At 51.2% G+C, this 19,659-nt stretch overlaps 7 protein-coding genes across 7 annotated transcripts; 4 read left to right on the plus strand and 3 right to left on the minus strand.

Annotated features, from left to right (window-relative positions):
• Nucleotides 1-1,944: 1,944 nt before the first annotated feature.
• Nucleotides 1,945-4,969, plus strand: GT037_004953 (uncharacterized protein; the record flags this gene model as incomplete). Its single annotated transcript, XM_038930000.1, has 4 exons — nt 1,945-2,340; nt 2,445-3,454; nt 3,506-3,939; nt 3,987-4,969. The coding sequence occupies 4 exons, from the start codon at nt 1,945-1,947 to the stop codon at nt 4,967-4,969; spliced, it is 2,823 nt and encodes a 940-aa protein (XP_038786950.1).
• Nucleotides 4,970-6,395: 1,426 nt separating this feature from the next.
• GT037_004954 (glycoside hydrolase family 35 protein) lies at nt 6,396-9,492 on the plus strand (the record flags this gene model as incomplete). Its single annotated transcript, XM_038930001.1, has 2 exons — nt 6,396-6,527; nt 6,586-9,492. The coding sequence occupies 2 exons, from the start codon at nt 6,396-6,398 to the stop codon at nt 9,490-9,492; spliced, it is 3,039 nt and encodes a 1,012-aa protein (XP_038786951.1).
• A 349-nt stretch (nt 9,493-9,841) lies between these two features.
• Nucleotides 9,842-12,735, plus strand: GT037_004955 (glutamate-1-semialdehyde-aminomutase; the record flags this gene model as incomplete). The annotated part of the gene is made up of 5 exons (XM_038930002.1): nt 9,842-9,852; nt 9,904-9,950; nt 10,007-10,645; nt 11,252-11,344; nt 12,269-12,735. Coding segments are annotated over 5 exons (1,257 nt in total), but the record flags the coding sequence as incomplete, so codon positions are not given.
• A 783-nt stretch (nt 12,736-13,518) lies between these two features.
• On the minus strand, nt 13,519-14,026 carry GT037_004956 (uncharacterized protein; the record flags this gene model as incomplete). Its single annotated transcript, XM_038930003.1, has 2 exons — nt 13,519-13,876; nt 13,971-14,026. The coding sequence occupies 2 exons, from the start codon at nt 14,024-14,026 to the stop codon at nt 13,519-13,521; spliced, it is 414 nt and encodes a 137-aa protein (XP_038786953.1).
• A 428-nt stretch (nt 14,027-14,454) lies between these two features.
• On the plus strand, nt 14,455-15,240 carry GT037_004957 (glycoside hydrolase; the record flags this gene model as incomplete). The annotated part of the gene is made up of 1 exon (XM_038930004.1): nt 14,455-15,240. One exon carries the CDS (start codon nt 14,455-14,457, stop codon nt 15,238-15,240), a length of 786 nt encoding a protein of 261 aa, XP_038786954.1.
• Nucleotides 15,241-15,555: 315 nt separating this feature from the next.
• Nucleotides 15,556-17,154, minus strand: GT037_004958 (uncharacterized protein; the record flags this gene model as incomplete). Its single annotated transcript, XM_038930005.1, has 1 exon — nt 15,556-17,154. The coding sequence occupies one exon, from the start codon at nt 17,152-17,154 to the stop codon at nt 15,556-15,558; it is 1,599 nt and encodes a 532-aa protein (XP_038786955.1).
• Nucleotides 17,155-17,748: 594 nt separating this feature from the next.
• On the minus strand, nt 17,749-19,301 carry GT037_004959 (uncharacterized protein; the record flags this gene model as incomplete). The annotated part of the gene is made up of 2 exons (XM_038930006.1): nt 17,749-18,650; nt 18,704-19,301. 2 exons carry the CDS (start codon nt 19,299-19,301, stop codon nt 17,749-17,751), a joined length of 1,500 nt encoding a protein of 499 aa, XP_038786956.1.
• Between the last annotated feature and the right edge of the window lie 358 nt (nt 19,302-19,659).

The raw sequence follows: 19,659 nt of genomic DNA on the forward strand, positions 1-19,659 counted from the left end.
GATTCAGCTAACTGGAATAAAGCGAAAACATCACCATCCAGTTTGCCGGTTTGACGATATACGCTTTCACAGTAAGCCTGCTCCAGTCACGCGTTCTTCTGTCATCCTCTCTCTATCAGAATCGCAGTTGAACGAGGCGAAGGCGCCCACTGTAAAATACCTTGCTGTTCCCAGCCATGTTTTTACCAACATCAATATGAAAGACTCAGTTTCAAAAAGCGACGCTGCCATTGGACGACTCAAGGCCACATGAATGGACCCACATCAAGATCGCCCTTCCCCCGTAGACCAGACGGCTGACGCGGTCCGAGCGCTTTCTATGGAGTTCACTCGAAGAGGAAGTTGACCGGCGTGGTAGTTTCCGGACCGAAGAATCAGGGGTCAAAGGCATACCAGATGCGTAAGGCTGAAGATAGCCGGTAACTGTTCAAAGTTTGTGTAACCGAGGAAAGTACGTTAATCACTCCCTAGCATAGACATAGTATAGAAAAATCACGTGTTCAGATCCCCCTGGGAAGCTCCATGTACTGCGGTTTTAAAGGCGCAACGGGCGCGAGATTAATCCCCCGATGGCAGATAACGCAAGATTCTACACCGGTCAAGCAGAGTCCAGATCGGGCAGCTTGCAGATCATCTCACTCATCAATGTCAGGCTGAACTTGGTCGCATGCGCATGCGCAACATAGTTCGCTAACCGTGGCGAGGGGCATAACGTCCCATCTGGCCTGACAGACGAGTGCGGCGTACCATGGGTAGTCGTAAATCCCTGACCCTCTTTCATCTACAACGGCGTTGAGATGCGGAGTCGCCTGAGCGCATGTTGATGATCCTTCCGGCAACGAGGCAAATGCTAAGGCCGAGTGATCGAGATTGATGCCGCGTCCAGAACCGCGGAAGCAGGACAACGAGGCTACGTCTACCGGCCAACACGGTCAGGTCAGATCATATCATAGGAAGCGATATGCGTAGTCAACTCGATGGGGCAATAGATAGACGAAGAGCTCGCATCATGTGAAGATGTTGCACCGCTCGGAGCCTTGCATACCACCATGAGGGACATGCGCTGGCGATGATGGGCATGGTTCTGCAAGACTAGAATAAGGTGACGGCGAGGCGGCTGGCTTACAGCCAAACGCGATCGATTGGGCGTATTTGTGCGTGCGCTTCAAGGCTCTGCAACACCTTACTACTGCATGCAAGCCCGCCCACGTGTCAGCGCCTGCTCTGTGTGCGACAGCTCACATGCTGGAGCAAGCAGGAGATGAGAGCATTTGCGAGATTCGGACCAGACGGGATGTGGAGATGTAGCAGTGGTTCTGCCCGGGCCGCCGATAGACTGTAAACTCGTTGCTACAATCGCGCGGCGGCCGATGGCTGGGGAGTCGTCGCGAGTGGCCTACATTAGAAGGGTAAGCATAAGCTCATGACGGCAGACCAGCAGAGAGATCGCGGTGACTGGCAGTCTGTCGGATGAAGCGATCGCTTAAATACCTAGGTATGCCATGGCAGTGCTGCAAGGACCAACGCCAAGTTGCTTTCGTCCCGTCGGAAGGGAAAGTCCAACGTTAATACCCGTGTGCCCGCAGCGTCGTTCATCAGAGGCCAGACAGCACCGACGCTGGAACACCACGATCCGAGCGACCGCAGATTGTGCTGCTCCGGACCTTGGAGTACGAAACGATTGCGCAACATCGCCTGTCTGCCTGCATCTGCATCTACACAAGTCTTCTGGTAATCATCGGCCCCAGCCCTGGACTGGCGTTTCCGGCTACCATAGCCATCTCTCCGGCCCGCACATCGCAGCAACATCACCCGAAGAGACTCGACCACACGCGCAGCCTCAAACCATCGCCGTTCTTTGTCGCCCACCTTTCTTGAACTCCCCGTGGAATCATCGCCAAAATTCGCGCACCGCCTGAGCTGGGCGCCGTCGCGCATCCTCCCATGACCGGAGAGAATGCACCGCGGCTAACTGCAGTGCCTGCTTACCCACAACAACCACCGCCAGGGCCCCAACGGCCACCATCTCCTCTCAGCCAGCACCAGCAGCTTCAGTCTCCCCTAACCCAACTTTCACCATCGACCGTCAAGGCGTCTCCGCAGCAGACTCCTGGATCTCTTGATGCCGCCGGCGGCAGTGCTGAACCCTCAGCAAAACGAGGCATGCGCTCGCAGATTGCATGCACCAGATGTCGCCGAAGCAAGACCAAGTGCGAAAACACCGGTCAAGGTACCACGTGCAAGGCTTGCGCCAACACCAACCGAGACTGCACCTGGGACCACACAGCTGTCGCAAGCACTACCGGATCGGTGCGCCGTGAAAGCACTGCCGATTTTGATGTAAGCCGTCCCTCTGAATGCTCCAAACGCTGTTGTGCTTGCATATATCTATCGCTGAATACATGTGCTGTCCAAGTCACGTGAGCTAGTGCTGACACTCCCAGGCCCCGCCCAAGAAGCGGCGCAAGCTGCTAGCACCCTCATCAACTACAGCACAGCGCTCAGTAGAAGGGTTGGGCACATATGAGGATGCTCTCCAATCGCCTTTACTTACGCCCCAAGTCTGGGAGGAGTTGTTCGATATTTACGACAAGCACTTCTCTACTGACTTTCCCTTCTTACACAAGAGAACTTTCTTGAGCTCAGTTCAGCAACCACAATCAACCGACAGCCCGTCTGATGCCAAAACTCCAACCAAGACCCAATCACCTCAACTATATCCCCCTTTATTACTAGCCTTCCTTACTCAGACTGCTCGCTTCCATGAGAAGCTCGTACAACAGACTGGAAATGACCCTACCAAGACCGCTGAGTTTTATGCCCAGGCTACGCGTACGCAGATGGGTACGGAAGCCTTCGGCTTCCCAACTCTCGAGAAGATCCAAACACTGCTCATGCTGGGCTACTACGAGTGGACCAATCTGCAAGGCACCGAAGGCTGGATTAAGATCGGTCTTGCTATCAGATGCGCCATAGTCCTGGGCTATCCACATTTAGACGTCGATGACAAGGGGCTGCCTGCACCGTTGAAAGATAGTGAGAAAGGCCTTTCCGAAAAGGATCAATTCATCCTGCGCGAAACTCAGCGACGGACATTTTGGAGTTGTTGTCTTATGGATTGTTATCTGAGCTGGGGAGAGGATCGGCCAAGGATGCTCACGCCTGACCAACTTCAAAGAACGCAACTTGTTTGTAGCGATGGCGCTTTCAACTTCGGAAGGAAAGCACGGACAAGACTTTTGGGCGAAGATGACGCTGCATATGAAGAACGGAGGAAGCGGTGGAATGAGCATACTGAGTACCGTCGCAATGAGCAGAATGGTGCTGATCAAGCTGATCCGCTGAACGGGGGAAAGTGGGAGATAGGTGAACACGAAGCAGAACTCACCTGGTACATCAAAGCTGTCGTGATCTTCGGCGAAGTGTCGCAATGGTCCTGCAAACGAGGCCGAAGGTATGCGCCATGTAGAAAATTTCCCCGAGACGTCTCGCTTACAGTGCATAGGCAAGAAGGCAAAACTCCGCCATGGCATTCAACGACAGGTTTCAAGAGATTGGAGGATAAACTCAAGCAGCTGAAGCGCGACCTACCCGACCATCTCCAGCTAACTCAAGACAACACTGAGGACCGTATATACAACAAACCTGGAAAGTACGTATCGATACACGCCATGTACACGCTGTGTTTCGTTTGGCTTTACAGAGAGTATATGCCTACGTCACCATGGACGTTAGCGTATCCTCGCGGCCCATTGGATGAGCCACTGATCGACGAGAAACCTCCAGATCCGGAGTACTGGATAAAGCAAGCCAAGGATTGTTGGAAAGCCTGCTTGGATTTTACGCATCTGCTCCATACCATTGAAACTTCGAGAGTTCATAGTAATCTGATCCAAACTCCTACAGTAGCCTTTTCTTGTTTTGCAGTAGGAATAGGTAGTAAGTATATTCTACGTTCTTTTGTTGGTTATCACTAACAAGTCCAGCTATCTACTGCCACTATTTTCCTCACATGGATCCCGACAGCGTTCTGTCATCCCGTTTGAGTCCTAGAGCCCACGACATTGCAAATGGTTTTCTACTCCGTATTCTAAGGCGCTTCAAGATGGCTCGCTCGTGGCTTGTTCAACTCGCTGAATGGCAACGATATTATCGTCGCGAAAAGAAGAAGTATAGAGAGCTTACTGGGCAAATCGACGATTCTCCGAAGAGCAACTCTAGCGATGGTATCGCTAGTGGTGGACTAAAAGACTACGCACGATTCTTCGAAAAGTCTCACAAGCAGTTCGGCGACATCTCGAACGACAACAACAGCCAATGGTCTAACAAAGATAAAGATCTTGCAGATGTTAGATTGACGCATGATGAGGACTCTGCAGAACGTATCTTGCCCGCCAACACCGCTCCAGTCAAGCATGAAAAGCAAGGAATGCCTGATGAGAGATCTAGCCAGCTTCCTGTATCACAGAATTCCTTCACCGCCGTCAATCGAAATGGGGTCCAGACATCCCCACCTACTCATCCACCTACGTATACGCATCAGACGAATACGCCGTCTTATGATTCAAAGACCTCTTTACGTTCCGGAGCACACACTTCACCACCAAACTACCCGTCATATCAGTACGGTAATCCACCTCAGCACATCATACCTACAGCACGAGCCAGCTTCGAGACCGGCCCCAATCAAGATCATTTGTCAGGCACTGCATCCGTTCCAATACATGCTGTTTACCCGGATTGGCAGACAGCAAGACCACATGAATTGCATGCGGCTAGGATGGCGATGGAGATTGACGGGGCCCAAACTTTCACAAACAGCTGGGCTGGACCGGCCATGATGAGCGATAATGACCAGGCTTATGACTGGTCGACGACTATGGACTTTTCCAATTTCCAGACTGTTGGCGGTAACGCGAACTATTATCCAAATGGTGCGCCGAATTTCTCGTCGTATCCGCCGCAGTAAACGGGGTTAGGGGAGGCCCAGCATTGACGAATTGGTAGATTTTTCTTTTGCGATGCTCGGCTTTTAGCATTTCTGATCAGCCTTTTGTTCTCAAGTTTCTCATCTTAGGTTCCTGAGGCGCAATTCTTGGTGGTGGTCTTATTTGGGTGTCAGCTTTCCATGGCGACAGGAAACCATGCACAGGAGTTCTTGGGTTATAGGCAGTCGTTGTGTTGCAATTATTCTTGGGACGGTACGCAGTAACATGGGTGACTTTGCAGTGTGCGTAGAGATGGTCGCGGGCAAATCGTTGGCTTGGTTGCTTTGAGCGATACAAATGCATATGCACGTAGGATACAACATATCGACGGACCTTGGGCAAAAGATCGGTAACCGACTACCGCACGGTGTACTCCGTGTGCGCTTTCACTAATGTCAGGTAGATAGGTGGCACGCTCGTTGAATCAGGATACGTACTTCGTAATTTCATGTTCCCAGGTACGTTAGTTGAAAAAGGGTAGTCTTGATTCAAATTCATCATTCCTTGCCTTACACGAGACCCCTACAGGAGCTTCTCGATAGCAAGAAAACCACAGTACGATTCTATTCATGGAGTATGCGCGCACTTGCTTTTCGCAATGATCAGACCCTTGTTACGTCAGCCTAAAATCAATGTACCTCGGTAAATCTCTCCACATTTGTATCATCATCTCAGCCCGTTACCATCCCCACACTAGTCATGCCATCTGCACTTTTCCTGCTCCAAGAACCGACAATCGAGTCAATATCTATTATGCCGATGTCCGTCGTCATCACGATGCGGATGCCTTGCCCAAAGTAGGGGCGGAACAAGTTGTCGACGAACTTGACCCAAGCTTCCGCAAGCATCCACGGCGAGGAGACTAGGACGTCAAGCATTAACCCCAGCGCTAACCCCACTGATCGTCAACACTCTGCACCGCCTGGGCAACGGTCATGGCGCTCATCGGACATACTTCCCCGCCTGCGCCATCCGAGATGCGGGCGCATACGTGCACTAAAGACTTTTAACGAGCTTCCATGCAGCGATATTGGTGGAATCGGTACTTGCGTATTTCGATGCTGGTTGGACTAGTATCACTACGGCTACTCATCCGGTCAACCTGGTCGATCTTGCGTGACCTGGTTACTCATCCGGCTGAAATGGCACGGCTTTGGCATGCCCAACATGGGGGTGAACCGGGGAAAAGTTACTGGGGGAACAGGGGGAACAAAGGCAAATGCGCTCGGAACATGATGGCACGAGATGCTGTCATCGTCCAACGGGAACGAGTAAAGATCCCGGTCGGCTACATGCAAACCATGAGAAGCTTCGGAGGCTGGGGAAATTTGTTTATATTGCTTGCTTTCCCGCGGACATGCTCAACTCCACAAGCAACTTGACCTTTGGTTCCGCATACTGGTCAACATGAAGAGCTTTCTGAAGCTTGGTGGCGCGGTTGCGCTCGGGTGTTTTGCTGTCGAGAGTGCGGCCAGGGCTGTAGGATATTCGCCCAAGGAATTCATCAAGCCGTACAAGAGGGAGGCTCTACAAGATATCGTAAGTGGCAAGGTTCAAATGTCCATCTGAAATTGGTCGTGACTAACCATGTCTGTAGGTCACCTGGGACGAGGACTCGCTCTTCGTTCATGGAGAACGCATCTTCCTATATTCTGGCGAAGTTCACCCGTACAGACTACCAGTTCCTGACCTTTACGCCGACCTCTTCCAGAAGATCAAGGCTCTTGGTTACAACGGCGTTTCCTTCTATGTCGACTGGGCTCTGCTTGAGGGCAAGCCCGGTGTTTACCGCGAAGAGGGTGTCTTTGACCTACAGCCTTTCTTCGACGCTGCGCAGGAGGCTGGTATCTATCTCCTCGCTAGACCGGGGCCTTATATTAACGCTGAAGTATCTGGTGGAGGTTTCCCCGGATGGATTCAGCGGGTTAACGGCACGCTGAGAACGCGCGCTCCCGATTTCCTGGAAGCGACCGACAACTACATGAAGAATGTGCTGGCTAAGATCAAGACGGCGCAGATCACTGAGGGTGGCCCTATCATCCTTATCCAGCCAGAGAACGAGTACACGCAAGCTACTTCCGCCATCAAACCTTTCCCGGACCCAGTCTACATGCAATACGTTGAGGACCAGATTCGCGACGCCGGTATCGTTGTACCTTTGATCAGCAACGACGCCTCTGCAAAGGGGAACAACGCACCCGGTCAACCGGCAGCTGTTGACATTTACGGCCACGATGGCTATCCTCTTGGATTTGACTGTGCCAATCCTACCACATGGCCGGATGGCAACCTTCCAACGAACTGGCATCAGCTTCACGAGCAGCAGAGCCCTACTACCCCATACTCCATTGTTGAGTTCCAGTCCGGCAGCTTTGACCCTTGGGGTGGACCAGGTTTCGACAAGTGCGGTATTCTGGTCGGCGCGGAGTTTAACCGTGTATTCTACAAGCAACTGTACAGCTTTGGTGTTACGATCTTGAACTTGTACATGACCTACGGTGGAACCAACTGGGGTAACCTTGGTCACCCTGGCGGCTACACTAGCTACGATTACGCTGCGCCAATCAAGGAAGACCGTCAAGTTGACCGCGAGAAGTATTCTGAGCTTAAACTCCAGGCCAACTTCCTCAAGGTGAGCCCTGCGTATCTCACTGCTGCGCGTGGCAATGCTTCAAACTCCACCTGGACGACTAGCACCGATTTGAGCGTCACTCCTGCGACCAACGAGAAGACGACATTCTACTTTTTGAGGCACTCCAAGTACAACTCATTGGAATCAACGACCTACAAGCTTCACGTCACAACCTCTGTCTTCGGAAACATCACTGTACCTCAGATGAACGGCACCTCCCTTACGTTGAACGGCCGTGATTCCAAGGTCCATGTTAGCGACTACGACATCGGCGGTGCCACTCTGGTCTACTCTACTGCTGAAGTATTTACTTGGCACAAGTACGACGATAAGACTGTTCTAGTCGTCTACGGTGGTGCAGGAGAGACTCACGAGCTGGCTCTCGATGTCACTGGACTGGAGGTCGTCGAGGGCGATGTCGCGAGCACTACTGCTAAGGGTACCACAATCCTGAATTTCAAGGCCGATGGTACCAGAAAGATCGCAAAGGTTGGAGCTGATAGCCCCGTCTACGTCTACATGCTCGATCGTAGCGAGGCCTTCAACTACTGGGCTATTGACCAAGCTCCTCATGACTCTTCTGACCCTGTCATTGTCAAGGCAGGATACCTAATGCGCACTGCCAAGGTTACTGGCGACACCATTGCTCTCGTTGGTGATCTTAACGCTACAACTACCGTCGAAGTCATTGGCGGCGCATCATCAGAAGTGTCTAAGATGACTTTCAACGGAAAGGACATTGACTTCACCACTTCCGAACAAGGAACCTTGTCCGCCGACATTGAGTTTGCCAAACCGGACATCAGCGTACCCAAACTCAGCGAACTGGAATGGAAGTTCGTCGACTCTCTACCTGAGATCCAACCCGGATACGACGACAGCGAGTGGACTGCAGCCGATCTGAAGAAGACATACAATTCTCTGCGTCCCTTGACTACACCTGTGTCGTTATACAGCTCCGACTACGGTTACCACACCGGTACTCTGCTCTTCCGCGGCACATTCACCGCATCTGGAAACGAATCAACATTCTACCTTTCCACGCAAGGTGGTTCTGCATTCGGTTCCTCTGCGTGGATTGGCGATCAATTCCTCGGCTCATGGCGTGGTTACGACGCAGCCATGAACGGCAACGCCACGTTCACCATGCCCAACCTGACCAAGGGGAAGACATACACCATCACGGTCGTCGTAGACAACCAAGGCCTAGACGAGAACTGGACCATTGGAACCGAAACCATGAAGAACCCGCGTGGTATCCTGGATTACAAGCTATCTGGCCACGACGCCTCCGATATTACCTGGAAGCTCACTGGTAACCTCGGCGGAGAAGACTACCGCGATATTTCTCGAGGCCCCCTCAATGAAGGCGGCCTGTACGTTGAACGCCAGGGTCTACACCTCCCCGGTGCCCTCACAGCAACAGACGCCAAATGGCAAGCCTCCGCCGGCCCAGTCGCCGATGGCATCTCCACCCCAGGCATTGGTTTCTTCGCCACTGAATTCGATCTCAACATGCCCTCTGGCTACGACATTCCCCTCAGTTTCACCTTCACAAACGGCACTTCTTCCAGCAACTCTTCTTCTTCGGGTTCCAGCGTCCCCGCCTACCGCGTCCAGCTCTACGTCAACGGCTGGCAGTACGGCAAGTACGTTAGTAATGTGGGCCCGCAGGTCAAGTTCCCTGTTACAGAGGGTATCTTGAACTACAACGGTACCAATTACTTGGGTATCAGTCTTTGGGGTCTGGATGGTGGAAGTACAAAGGTGGATGGATTGGAGTTGGAGGTCGATGCGGAGATTTGGAGTGGAATGAAGAGTGTGGCTACTGTTATGGGAAGTGAGTATGAGAAGAGGGAAGGAGCTTATTGATCTCCTGATATGTGCAGATAATGAGTGTACATACTATATAACGAACTTATTATGATTCCAAAGTTTTATTCCATCATGTGAAGGCGATTCTGGCAACGCAGGTTACGCCTTCCGTACTTGCCTCTTTGAGGTTCCAGTTGATACCATTATCTGTTTTTGATCCTCATTCTCCCTCACTCTCACTCACCTCGACATTTTAGTGCGGTCTTGGCACAGACCCTAACAAGCGCGGTCTCGGCCACAACAACAGTTTTGATTATTTACAACACTGGCTTTCCGACCTTGCTACGTATTCGCTTGGACCTCTAAGTACTACACGGGGATCGAGGTACAACCCTACAACAGCACCATGGCAGTCAAGTAAGTCTTGTCTATACACAAGTCTCAATGAGCTTATACTAATGATCAAAGTGCCAGAAACCTCAGCGGCGGTATATCGTTTTTCGACTTGCCTGGAGGTACTTGCTCTATCGATTACAATACCCAGTTCTCGCAAGCTGATACGAGACTACAGAGCTGCGCAACGCTATCTACGAGCACTTCATCGATCTCATGCCATCAGTCAAAAACGCCATCAACCTAGCTTGCGTCCATAAGCAGATTCACTCGGAGTTCGGAGTGTTATTCGTCCTCCAGAGCAATCTCATCATCGACTTTGAAGATCTTAATGACTTCCTACATCACTTCTTTGTTCGCTGCCCCAACCCGGCCCTGGAGGATCTTCATTGCTACCTGAGAGTGGAGTCGTTCTGGTGTTCAAGTAACTCTCTTGATATGCTCGCGGTCGCTGCGGTCCTACATGAGTACCCTTTATTCCAGATCGAATGGTGTATAGAGTGTGCCTGCGGCTATTGTTTATGCGACGTCGGATATGATGGTTTTACCTTCGCACAGTCTTTCCTGACGGATATGGCTGTCGATCATTTCAATCAGTTAGTATCTGCCAAGGTTTCTTATGAACAGTCCTACGGACGCAGCCGTCTTCGGTTTGTCACTGGAAAGGGAATCTCTAGACAGACTGTCGAGAACTGGAGGCTTATCTGCAAGGACTTTGTCAAGTTTACGGTCTATAGGGAAGATCGCGAGGATTTTGAGGACTTTGACTCGGATGATGAGACCGATTCGGACAACGATGATGGCAAGTCGGAAGGTGGTTCGGAGAGTAGCGAATCAGAACAGGAAGATTGACCAGAGGTTGGTAACGCGATGTGATAGAGCCTCGCGATATACTAGGAGGCCTTCCTCGTTTTAAGTATCAATCTCGGCGCAGAGTCTTCTGGTGGCATACTGTCGCCGTTCTGAAGCTGCGTTGAAAGCGGAATGCAGGTTCTAATTCGTACTATGCTTCGGTCCAAGCTCGCATGCCTTTGCCATACATACACTAGGAAGTGTTATCATGTTCCCGTAATTTGAAGGCCAAGAGATTCTCGCATCGCACCTAATTGTTCCTGGTGCTTAGGCCGATGCGATATGAACGTGGATGTAAGTGCAGAAGAGAGACTTAGTTACTTACGCGGCCCAAGAATCTCTAGCTGCGAGCATAATGCTCATCGAGGAATCATTTTCACCTGTTTCAAAGCTGAGCATTCATGCCCTTTCAGTACTGTTCGAGAATCCAGGTTCCGAGCTCGGCGATAAAGCAAAGAGCTCACAGCGCGCCACGCATCACCGCTCCTCCGATCACACTGCATGCTGCACGGTGCCCTTGAGCAACGCCAACACCAGCTATCATGAACTAGCGGGTATTGATACTGCAAAGCTAGGGAGAGGTCTGGTCATCATCTTTTTTTGGAAAGATTCCGGTTCGTTCGTCAAGTATTGAGACACCAAGCCGTTGGCCATAGCTTGTTAGGTACAGCCAATCCAAGCAGCAAACCCGACACGACAAAGACACATTCTGACGAAGAACACACACGAAGCCATCTGCGTCCCAGAGTCAGCTCCAAGTAGCCGCGTACTCGGAACCAATTATGCACAAGACCACGTGAACGCAGCTGACCTCAGCATCCCCTCACTCCTCACCACCTAGTATACCGATCCCCGCCCTTTCCCTCCTCCATCAAGTCAGACATACACCCAACACGAAAGCCCAGGCGTTTGCGTATAAACGAGCACACACGACACAGTGACGAAGGAGCGCTGTCAGTGTGGAGAAAAGGCTTGAGGAAAGCGAAGCGAAAAGCCAGCAATTGATTTAGGTTCAACGTCACAGGCACGCGTGAGGTGGACCAATGAGTACCCTAGCGCGACGGCCACTAAACCCCGGGGCCCACAAACGCAGTCCGTGCTAACCGGATGCAGGACTAGGCACGTGGACGGTCGGGACCACGGGGTACAGAGAGCTTGACGTCGCGCGCTGCGGATGGGCGTGGCTCAAGCAACTTGCAATGGGCTTATAAGAAGGGTCGCGTGCGCCCAGGCGTGTGGTGAATGCCACAGTTAGCATTGAGGCTCTTGGGCTTCGCAGTTTCATAGTTTTACCATCACAGAAAGTCAACGCTGTTTGTTGAGATTGATGGAGTAGCTTTCTTTATTGTATCAATCCAACGTCATTTTTTCTAGTTTCCGCGGACCCTGCGTTTGCGTGGTACACCGACCTTCCTTGCGGGGATACCTCCCCTTCCTACTGGGGCCACAGAGCTGTTGTTCCTTGCGTATCCTTTTGTCAAGAGGTACTGTATCCATAAGAGAGGACTGTAAGAACCTCCATACCGGTTCTCGTTTCTACCTCAACAGACTCCAAGTACTTGCCGTTTTACCACAATCACCTGGACAGTCGGTATGCTCGACACAAACAACCTCACAACAGCAGACCTCCTCCCAGCCTTCCAACAACCCACCATACCCCCACCCCAACCAAGCATGTTCACGGAAACACACCTGCACATGCTCATCGCAACCCTAACGCTCACTCTTCCCCTCATAACAGCCATCTACATCCATGCCGACTACTGCGCCTTCCTCTCCCTTGGCCCCGGCGGCACGCCAGCGACACCTCTAGGCTACCTAAAGATCAAACTCCTGTCGCTAATCTGCCTACGCAACCCCCTCCGCCCAATCGCGATACCACCGCACTTCCGGCCGCAAAAAGGGTACTTTGTAGATGCCGACGCATTGCCAGGAAGGAAAGGGCCAAAGCCGTTGATCCGAGGTATTGCGCCACAGCGGCAGCAGACGCAGAAGAGTGGAGAGACTGTCTACAGTTGTCTGGTGAGCAAGATCAAGGGCCTTGCGGCGGATCCCCGTAACCAGCTACTGGAACGAACGAGTTGTTTTGAGAAGCATAGTTCGGGGTTGTTTACCAGTGTGCCAATTACGAGGACGTGTGGAGGGGAGATTTGTCATGCACACCCGAGTGATGGGTCCATGCATATGACTTTGCATCCTGCCGATGCCAATCTTATGATTGAGAAAGGGTGGGGGGAGAGACATCCGTTGGCGAGGGGGGGATGGTGTAGAAAGTTTGTTCCGAGAGAGTTCATGCTGATTTATGCACCGAGGGATGAGGAGGAGGTGGAGGTTGTTGCTAGAATTATCGCGGCGGGGATTTGGTGGGTTAGTGGTGTCGATGTCAATGGGGATGAGGTGGGGCCTAGGAGGAGGAGTGCAGATGTTGCAGTGATTGGGAAGGAAATGGAGGGGAATGAGTGTTGGACTTGTAGGGTGAATGACTGTGGGGGCAGTCAGGTGGAGAAGCTGACGAGCGACGCGTAAGAGACGGGAAACGGAGGAAGGGTCCGAGAGAACAGATTGTTAGCAATTGCTTGGTTTTGTTCGTTCAAGCATGGCGTTTGGGATTCTGGGTTTTCTCCGCAAACAGTATACAGTATCTGGGCAGGGCATTTGGGCGATGTACGATGGAAGTAACGGTAGTCGACACACAATCGTCTTTGGTATCCAATCCTAATCGCTTCGTGATGGCGTGCACACTTGACAAGCAACCTGAATGCACATGGCTTGTGCTCCATACTTCCCATTTCCCATCGGGCCTCTTAACCCATATCGACCCTCCCTGTCCGCACACATCTACTGTTTGCCTCCCTGCCTGACCCATTCCTCGTATTCTTTCTTCTTCCCTTTAACGTCCCAGAAACCCCTCCTACCTTCGCCTTTCCCAGCGATTCCGCCATCTAGCCCCAGGAATGCGTAAGGATCGCCTTCGCTCAAGATCTCTTCGCCCTCTTTTGTGTATTGTCCCTCTCCGTGTCGTCCTTGTCTCGAGAGTTGGCCCGCCCATTGTGCGTATTGTATCGGTTTCAACGGCGCAAAAGATAGGACGATGCCGAGAGATAGGAGGAGAATGGATGTGAGGAGTTCGAGCGAGATGTCGAGCGGGAGGGGTGTTGAGGCAAAGGTTGCGGTGTGTTCGTGGGTGGAGTAGACGCTGGTCATGGTTAGTTGTCGTCGTGACGGAGGTAGTAATACTCATGGGTCCCTCGATTTGGACATGATTCCATGTGGGCTACATGTGTACGTACGCATGTGTGAGGAAGAGCGCGCCGATGCCGTTCAGCGCCGTTCCCAAGATAGCCATTGCAAAGTTGGCGGGGTGCACGAAGCCGATCGATGCGTAGAGTATTCGCCGATTAGGAGAGATAACCTAGGGTTTATTCGTACAATATCTCGTAGCCTCCGCGTTGACAATCGAGGTGGAAAGCGGTTGCGTTGGTGCAGGTCGGTGTTCGTGATGCGAAGCCGTGAGCTTCACTTTTGCTTGGCGCCTGTGATCCGCTCGTAGACCCTTCAAGTCCGCAACTCCAAGTGTCATCATCCGTCCACCCATCTCGCTTCAACCGCGCCAACTTCTTTATCCAAACACGATAGCGCTTTGTGAATGCTAACTTAGTAAAGCAAATTCTTGTTTGCTTGCGCCTGTGGCTTCTATCACTAAGTTTATCCTTCATAGCTTGTAGCAGTGTTTTTCTGCTGTGTCGTTGCTTAGCCGGCGACAACCTGCTAAGCATGCCCTCGAAACGCGGTCTTGGCTGGCCATGGGACTATCCGGCATCCCACTTCCCCGTCTACACCTCTTGTGATAGGATAACCTGGCTCTTCAACTGGGAGCTCTGGGTTCCACCGGGCCTTCCCGATTCCATAGAATGGGTACCCTGTGTGCGCACCGCTGCACAAGCAAAAGATATAACGCCATTCCTCTCCGACATCATTGGCAACAAGAAAGCGAATGTCAATTACTTACTTGGGTTCAACGAGCCTGAGATACCGGATCAAGCGAATTTAAGCGTTGAAGAAGCAGTCAAGTTGTGGCGAGAGGTTGTTCTACCAGCGAAGAGCAAATTTGGACTTAAGCTGGGCAGTCCTGGGGTGAGCAGTGACGTAGGAAGGAGTAAACCGTGGCTTGACCGGTTTTTTGGGCAGCTGGAGGGTGATGCTCAGGTAGACTTTCTGGTCGTACATTGGTACGGCCCACGGTTTACAGATTTCAAGACGTACCTTGAGGATATGCATAGTACTTATAAACTGCCTCTGTGGGTTAATGAGGTTGCATGTTCTACGATGGGGAATGGCGAGGTCAGCGAGCAGGAGGTAGAGGCGTTTATGAAAGAAGCGTTGCCGTGGCTGGATGGATGTGAGTGGGTTGAGCGGTATGCGTACTTTGGTAATGGGCAGGGAAAGACGGTTGGGCCCTGGGTGGGCAAGAATAACGATTTCTGTGAGATGAGTGAAGATTGTGAGGGGAGTGATGGAAGGAAGTTGACTGGTGTTGGGAGGCTATATGCTGAACTGTAACATTAAGCCCAGGAACAGTGAGACTAAGGCGCATTCTCCCCGGTGACTTCCCAAATATCCAGGCATCTTCTGGTTGGATTTCGTACCTAATTGGCATACCACAAAACAATGCTCAAATTCCGCTTACTGCGATGGTGCAGGAGAACATCCTACGCTTCGAATGTTGCGAGGTTTCAGTCATTGCAATAATGCATCTATTTCCGAAGATATATAGTGGAGGGGGATCATACAGTTGATGTTGAATGCCAGACTCCCACGAGCTGATGTTCGCATGCTGGGAGGTGTAGAATATGGTTCGGCTGTTGCGGGCTTTTCTCAAAACCACCATAGTTCATCTTCGAGGCTGTCTTTCCATAGCTCCAGACATGGTTTTGATGGATCCCAAGCGTCCCATCTTCTCGTTTCTCGCACAATCTCAAGATACATTAGTACACTAGGACCAAAGAGTATGACCAGCTGGAACGCTGCTATGCCGAGCCCCAGTACGATAGCACCTAGCCCATGAAAGAATAAGAATATCCATACGCCTGCCTTAAAAAGTGTGGAGGTGGAACAGTTGTCATCCGTAGTTACTTCTTTGGGAGGGGTATTATCAGCCGGCGCAGCGTCCGCCTCATTGTTTCGTGGCGGTTCGACTTCTTCGTTTTTCGTGTACAGTCCTCTACAAGAATCGGCACAAATTACCAGTAGTAGAAAGACGTCATGGAACACCTTTATACATATCGTCAGGGTCAATACTGAACGCAGAGAGAACGCCCTGTGCGTCAAAAGCAACATCTGCAAACTCGCACCAGCAAGTGCGTGTAGCACGGCTCGCGGAAGAGCGGATATACTGCAGCCAAATAAGACTATCTGGACCGGTTTGTCAGGCAGATTGGATTCTGTCTTGAGGTTTCTGCAAGGTTGGAGCGAGCAAGCGCGTGCTGCGCAGGGCGAGAAAGAATCGGATGCGAGCATCCATTTCGTATTGATGAGAGATACGACCAAGGATTTTGTGAGCGCAGCGAGGCCCGAGATGGTCATGAGCATCATTGCGCAATCGACGGTAGCATCTGCATGGGTGATGATGCGACGTGAAAGAAGGACGGCCGCTTGGACATACTGCGCAAAAAGTATGACTAGGAAAAGGACACGTCCCGACCATTTCAAGTCTCTTTCCAGTAGCTTGCTGCTGATGTGGCATGGATTGATGTACATGAGACATGGGGCGGGGCCCATGGCATCCGTCCTTTGACCAGTGTCGATACGTATCCAGCACATGCAAGCCAACCTGTATCTGATGCTTGACTTTTCATCCCAGGAGTCCCGCGTAGCCTGTAACGAGCCCGCAATCTCGTACCATACAGCACTTGCCATGGCGAAAAGAGAGGCCAAGGGGTTGACGAGCACTTCAAGCATGCGAAAGAATTCGCGTCTCCAGGCATCCGAGCCTGTAAGGGAGCTAAGATGGCCATGGATGCACATGGTGGTCACAGTGGCGGCGAAGAGTCTGACGAAAGCGCTTGTCTGTGTTCTACGGTCATTCTCGGGACACGCCGTCGCGAAGTCATTCGTGTTGTCGAAGGGCGTATAGTGGCTGTCGAGCACGTGGAAGGAGAAAACCGTTATCAACGTCGTGCTGAGTAGTGGCACCCAGAAAGAATATGGTTTGGTGAATGGCATTCTCGAAAGTGTGGTGATGATCCAAGAGTGCTGTGATGCAGCTGAGCCAGTATCGCGATCATGCCCAGCGTCGCTTCGGTCCTCTTTCCGTTCGGGGCGAAGGAGATACAACAGCATGAAGGAACCATACAGTGTGACCCACTTGACACCTAGAGCTATGGTGGTCCATATCTTCGAGACGCTGGTAGTCAGATGTTGTAGCTGAGGTGCTAGATATCCTGTCCTTGACGGCTCTTCTGGACGACGTGGCATGATTCGAGGAGTCTATAATAGGATGCGACAAAGAAAAAGCTGACACGCTGTCTTAGGGAGTTGAAGACGATCTAAGCTTTTAGAATACTGACGTTGCACTGCCACTAGGTTTACGAGAAATGCTGGACACCTTACGCTAGGCTTATTAGAACTAGCGTCCCATCTATACCGTACCAGTAAGATATCTCTATCTAGAATAACACAACAATAGTAACTAATAGCAAAATAAAACTGACTTTAATATTTGTTTATATCTGATGTTTCCTGTTACCCCGGTGCTGCTGCGCCAAGTTCAATTCTGCAAGTTGCAGTCCAAGCCAGCATCACGACTACGTCATAGAATGTAAGACTCGCTGTTTGATCGGGTGCGACCACATTACACTGCGGGATGATTGTGTTGCTTGCCAAAGGTCAATTAGATGTGGGATGAGTGAATGATTGTATATTTGTAGCATGTAGGAACATTACATGAATCTTTTGTTTCAGATTCTTCGCTCACGAGTTTATGAAGGGATCGTTTAGGGCGAGATCTAATGAATTCACCGTATCAATTGCAAAGATACTCTACGAACCAGGCTGACCATATTCGACTGTTCATGGAGACACGACTCGAGAACAATAAGATCTCATCCACCGTCTCACCCTCTCCCAAGACTTTCTCACGACAGCCACCACATCCACCTTAGCAACAAGCCCTACCCCTACTGCCAGAGGCACTGCTGTCACAAAATACACCCAAAACAACTGCCCCCCTGGAGCAAAAGCGTCTGCCATACTGAACAGTGCCGCTACATAACTCAGTGGGATAAAAATCACCGCCAACGCGGTGAGCCGCGTCACGTTTTCCGTCTCCGTCAGCGCCCTTCGACTCTCGATTAGCGCAGCCGCAGACGTGACAAGTGGTACCATAGCCTCTAGTTTGTCGCCATAATTCGCCACTTCGCTTGCCAAGAACTCATAATCTTCTAACATATCTTCCCAGTCCTCAGTAGAAGAACCATTCGAGCGCGTTCTGATAAAGCGCATGTTGCGATGCAGTTTAGCTTGTGTTGAAAGAATGCGGCGGCGCCAGCCCTGTAGGATTCGGAGGTTCGTGTTGAGAGATTCCAGCTCAGCAATGAGGTTGCCCGTTAACGAAGTGCGAAGTTCATATTCGCGTAGACTGAGGCCCAGGACGGCGATGTAGTTTACCCATTCGGCAGCGACGATCTTAAGAGGGTAGTAGGAGAAGTGCTGGAGCGCCGGGGCGGAAGGGTCGAAGGCTTGAGGACGTTGGTGTGTCCAGTAGTAGACGAGCTCGTCAAGCATCGCTCGATCAGATGCTTGAGCTACATGGCGGTGATTTCCAGTATCGCTTGGAGTGACTGGAGATTTAATGTCAGAGAAATCTTCGTACCCGCCAAGGAAAGTTTTGGAATCTAGATTCGGCGGGAGCCGACTATTTCGTTTCGATGGGATATAGTTGTTCTTGATGGGCGGGTCGACGAGGATGATGGCTATAAATGGTTTTAGCGGGAGTACAAGCATCTCGTTGATCGACTTGACGAACCGGTCCAAATCTGTGCAGGAGGATTTATTAACATGACTGAAGCACTATGCTGCACCAAGCCAATACGTTCTCCATCTAGCGACGGAAGTATGACTGCCTTGCGTTGCTGGTTTGTATTACGTGTTACTGATCTCAGAGTCGTATCTTTCTGTTGCAAAGCTACAATCCTATGGTAATGCAGCGGCAGGAAATTCTGTTTCTTCTCTCGTGAAGGCAGAGAGCAATTTGCAGGACTCTGTGTGCTAGTTTTGCGCCACGTTTGATGCACGTAGGAAGCAAAGAACCAAGGGTCAATATCGAAGAAAGACCCTAACTCTTCCAACGCAGGTTTAGAGATATCTTCAATGATCAAGATTCGGCCCCTGTGATCGGGCGCAAAGAATTCTGGCTGATCTATTGGCTTGCGCAGCTCATGACCAAAATCATTTGCGGAAATCTCTCTCTGGGTTACAGGCACAGGCTGTTCAAAGATGTCTATACATACTGTGCGAGACTGGTTATGGGCTCGAGTTGGCTGTTGGAGAAATTCGCAGAGGTCGGAGAGACAAGGGTTTCGCCGGCTCTGTGCAACGACACGGTGAAAATAGCTCGAGCTCATAGAGACTTTATGACGGTAGATCTTAAGCGGAAGACTGCGCTGAAATGACTATGTGATGTGAGCTAAGCTGCATGTACAGCCGGTTGCACATTAGCTATCACAACTAGTACTAGTTTAGAGCGGTCACAGGCAAGGTACAAACCGTTACAGAATGGATTAGAATTAGGATGATGCAACACTCGCTAGGAGTGCATGAGAAGTGCCAATTCCAGGGGATCAACGTGTATGAGAAAGCCGTTCACACAAACATGGGCGGCGTATGAGACGTATCAGACGAATGGCGCAGTGTAATGATAGCAGGATTTGGTTGTCCGCAGAGGCTGAAGATAAGCAATGGACGCTACTGTGTTGGGACCAG

This window comes from Alternaria burnsii, assembly GCF_013036055.1.
Source record: "Alternaria burnsii strain CBS107.38 chromosome Unknown 740, whole genome shotgun sequence".
Classification (NCBI taxonomy): domain Eukaryota; kingdom Fungi; phylum Ascomycota; class Dothideomycetes; order Pleosporales; family Pleosporaceae; genus Alternaria; species Alternaria burnsii.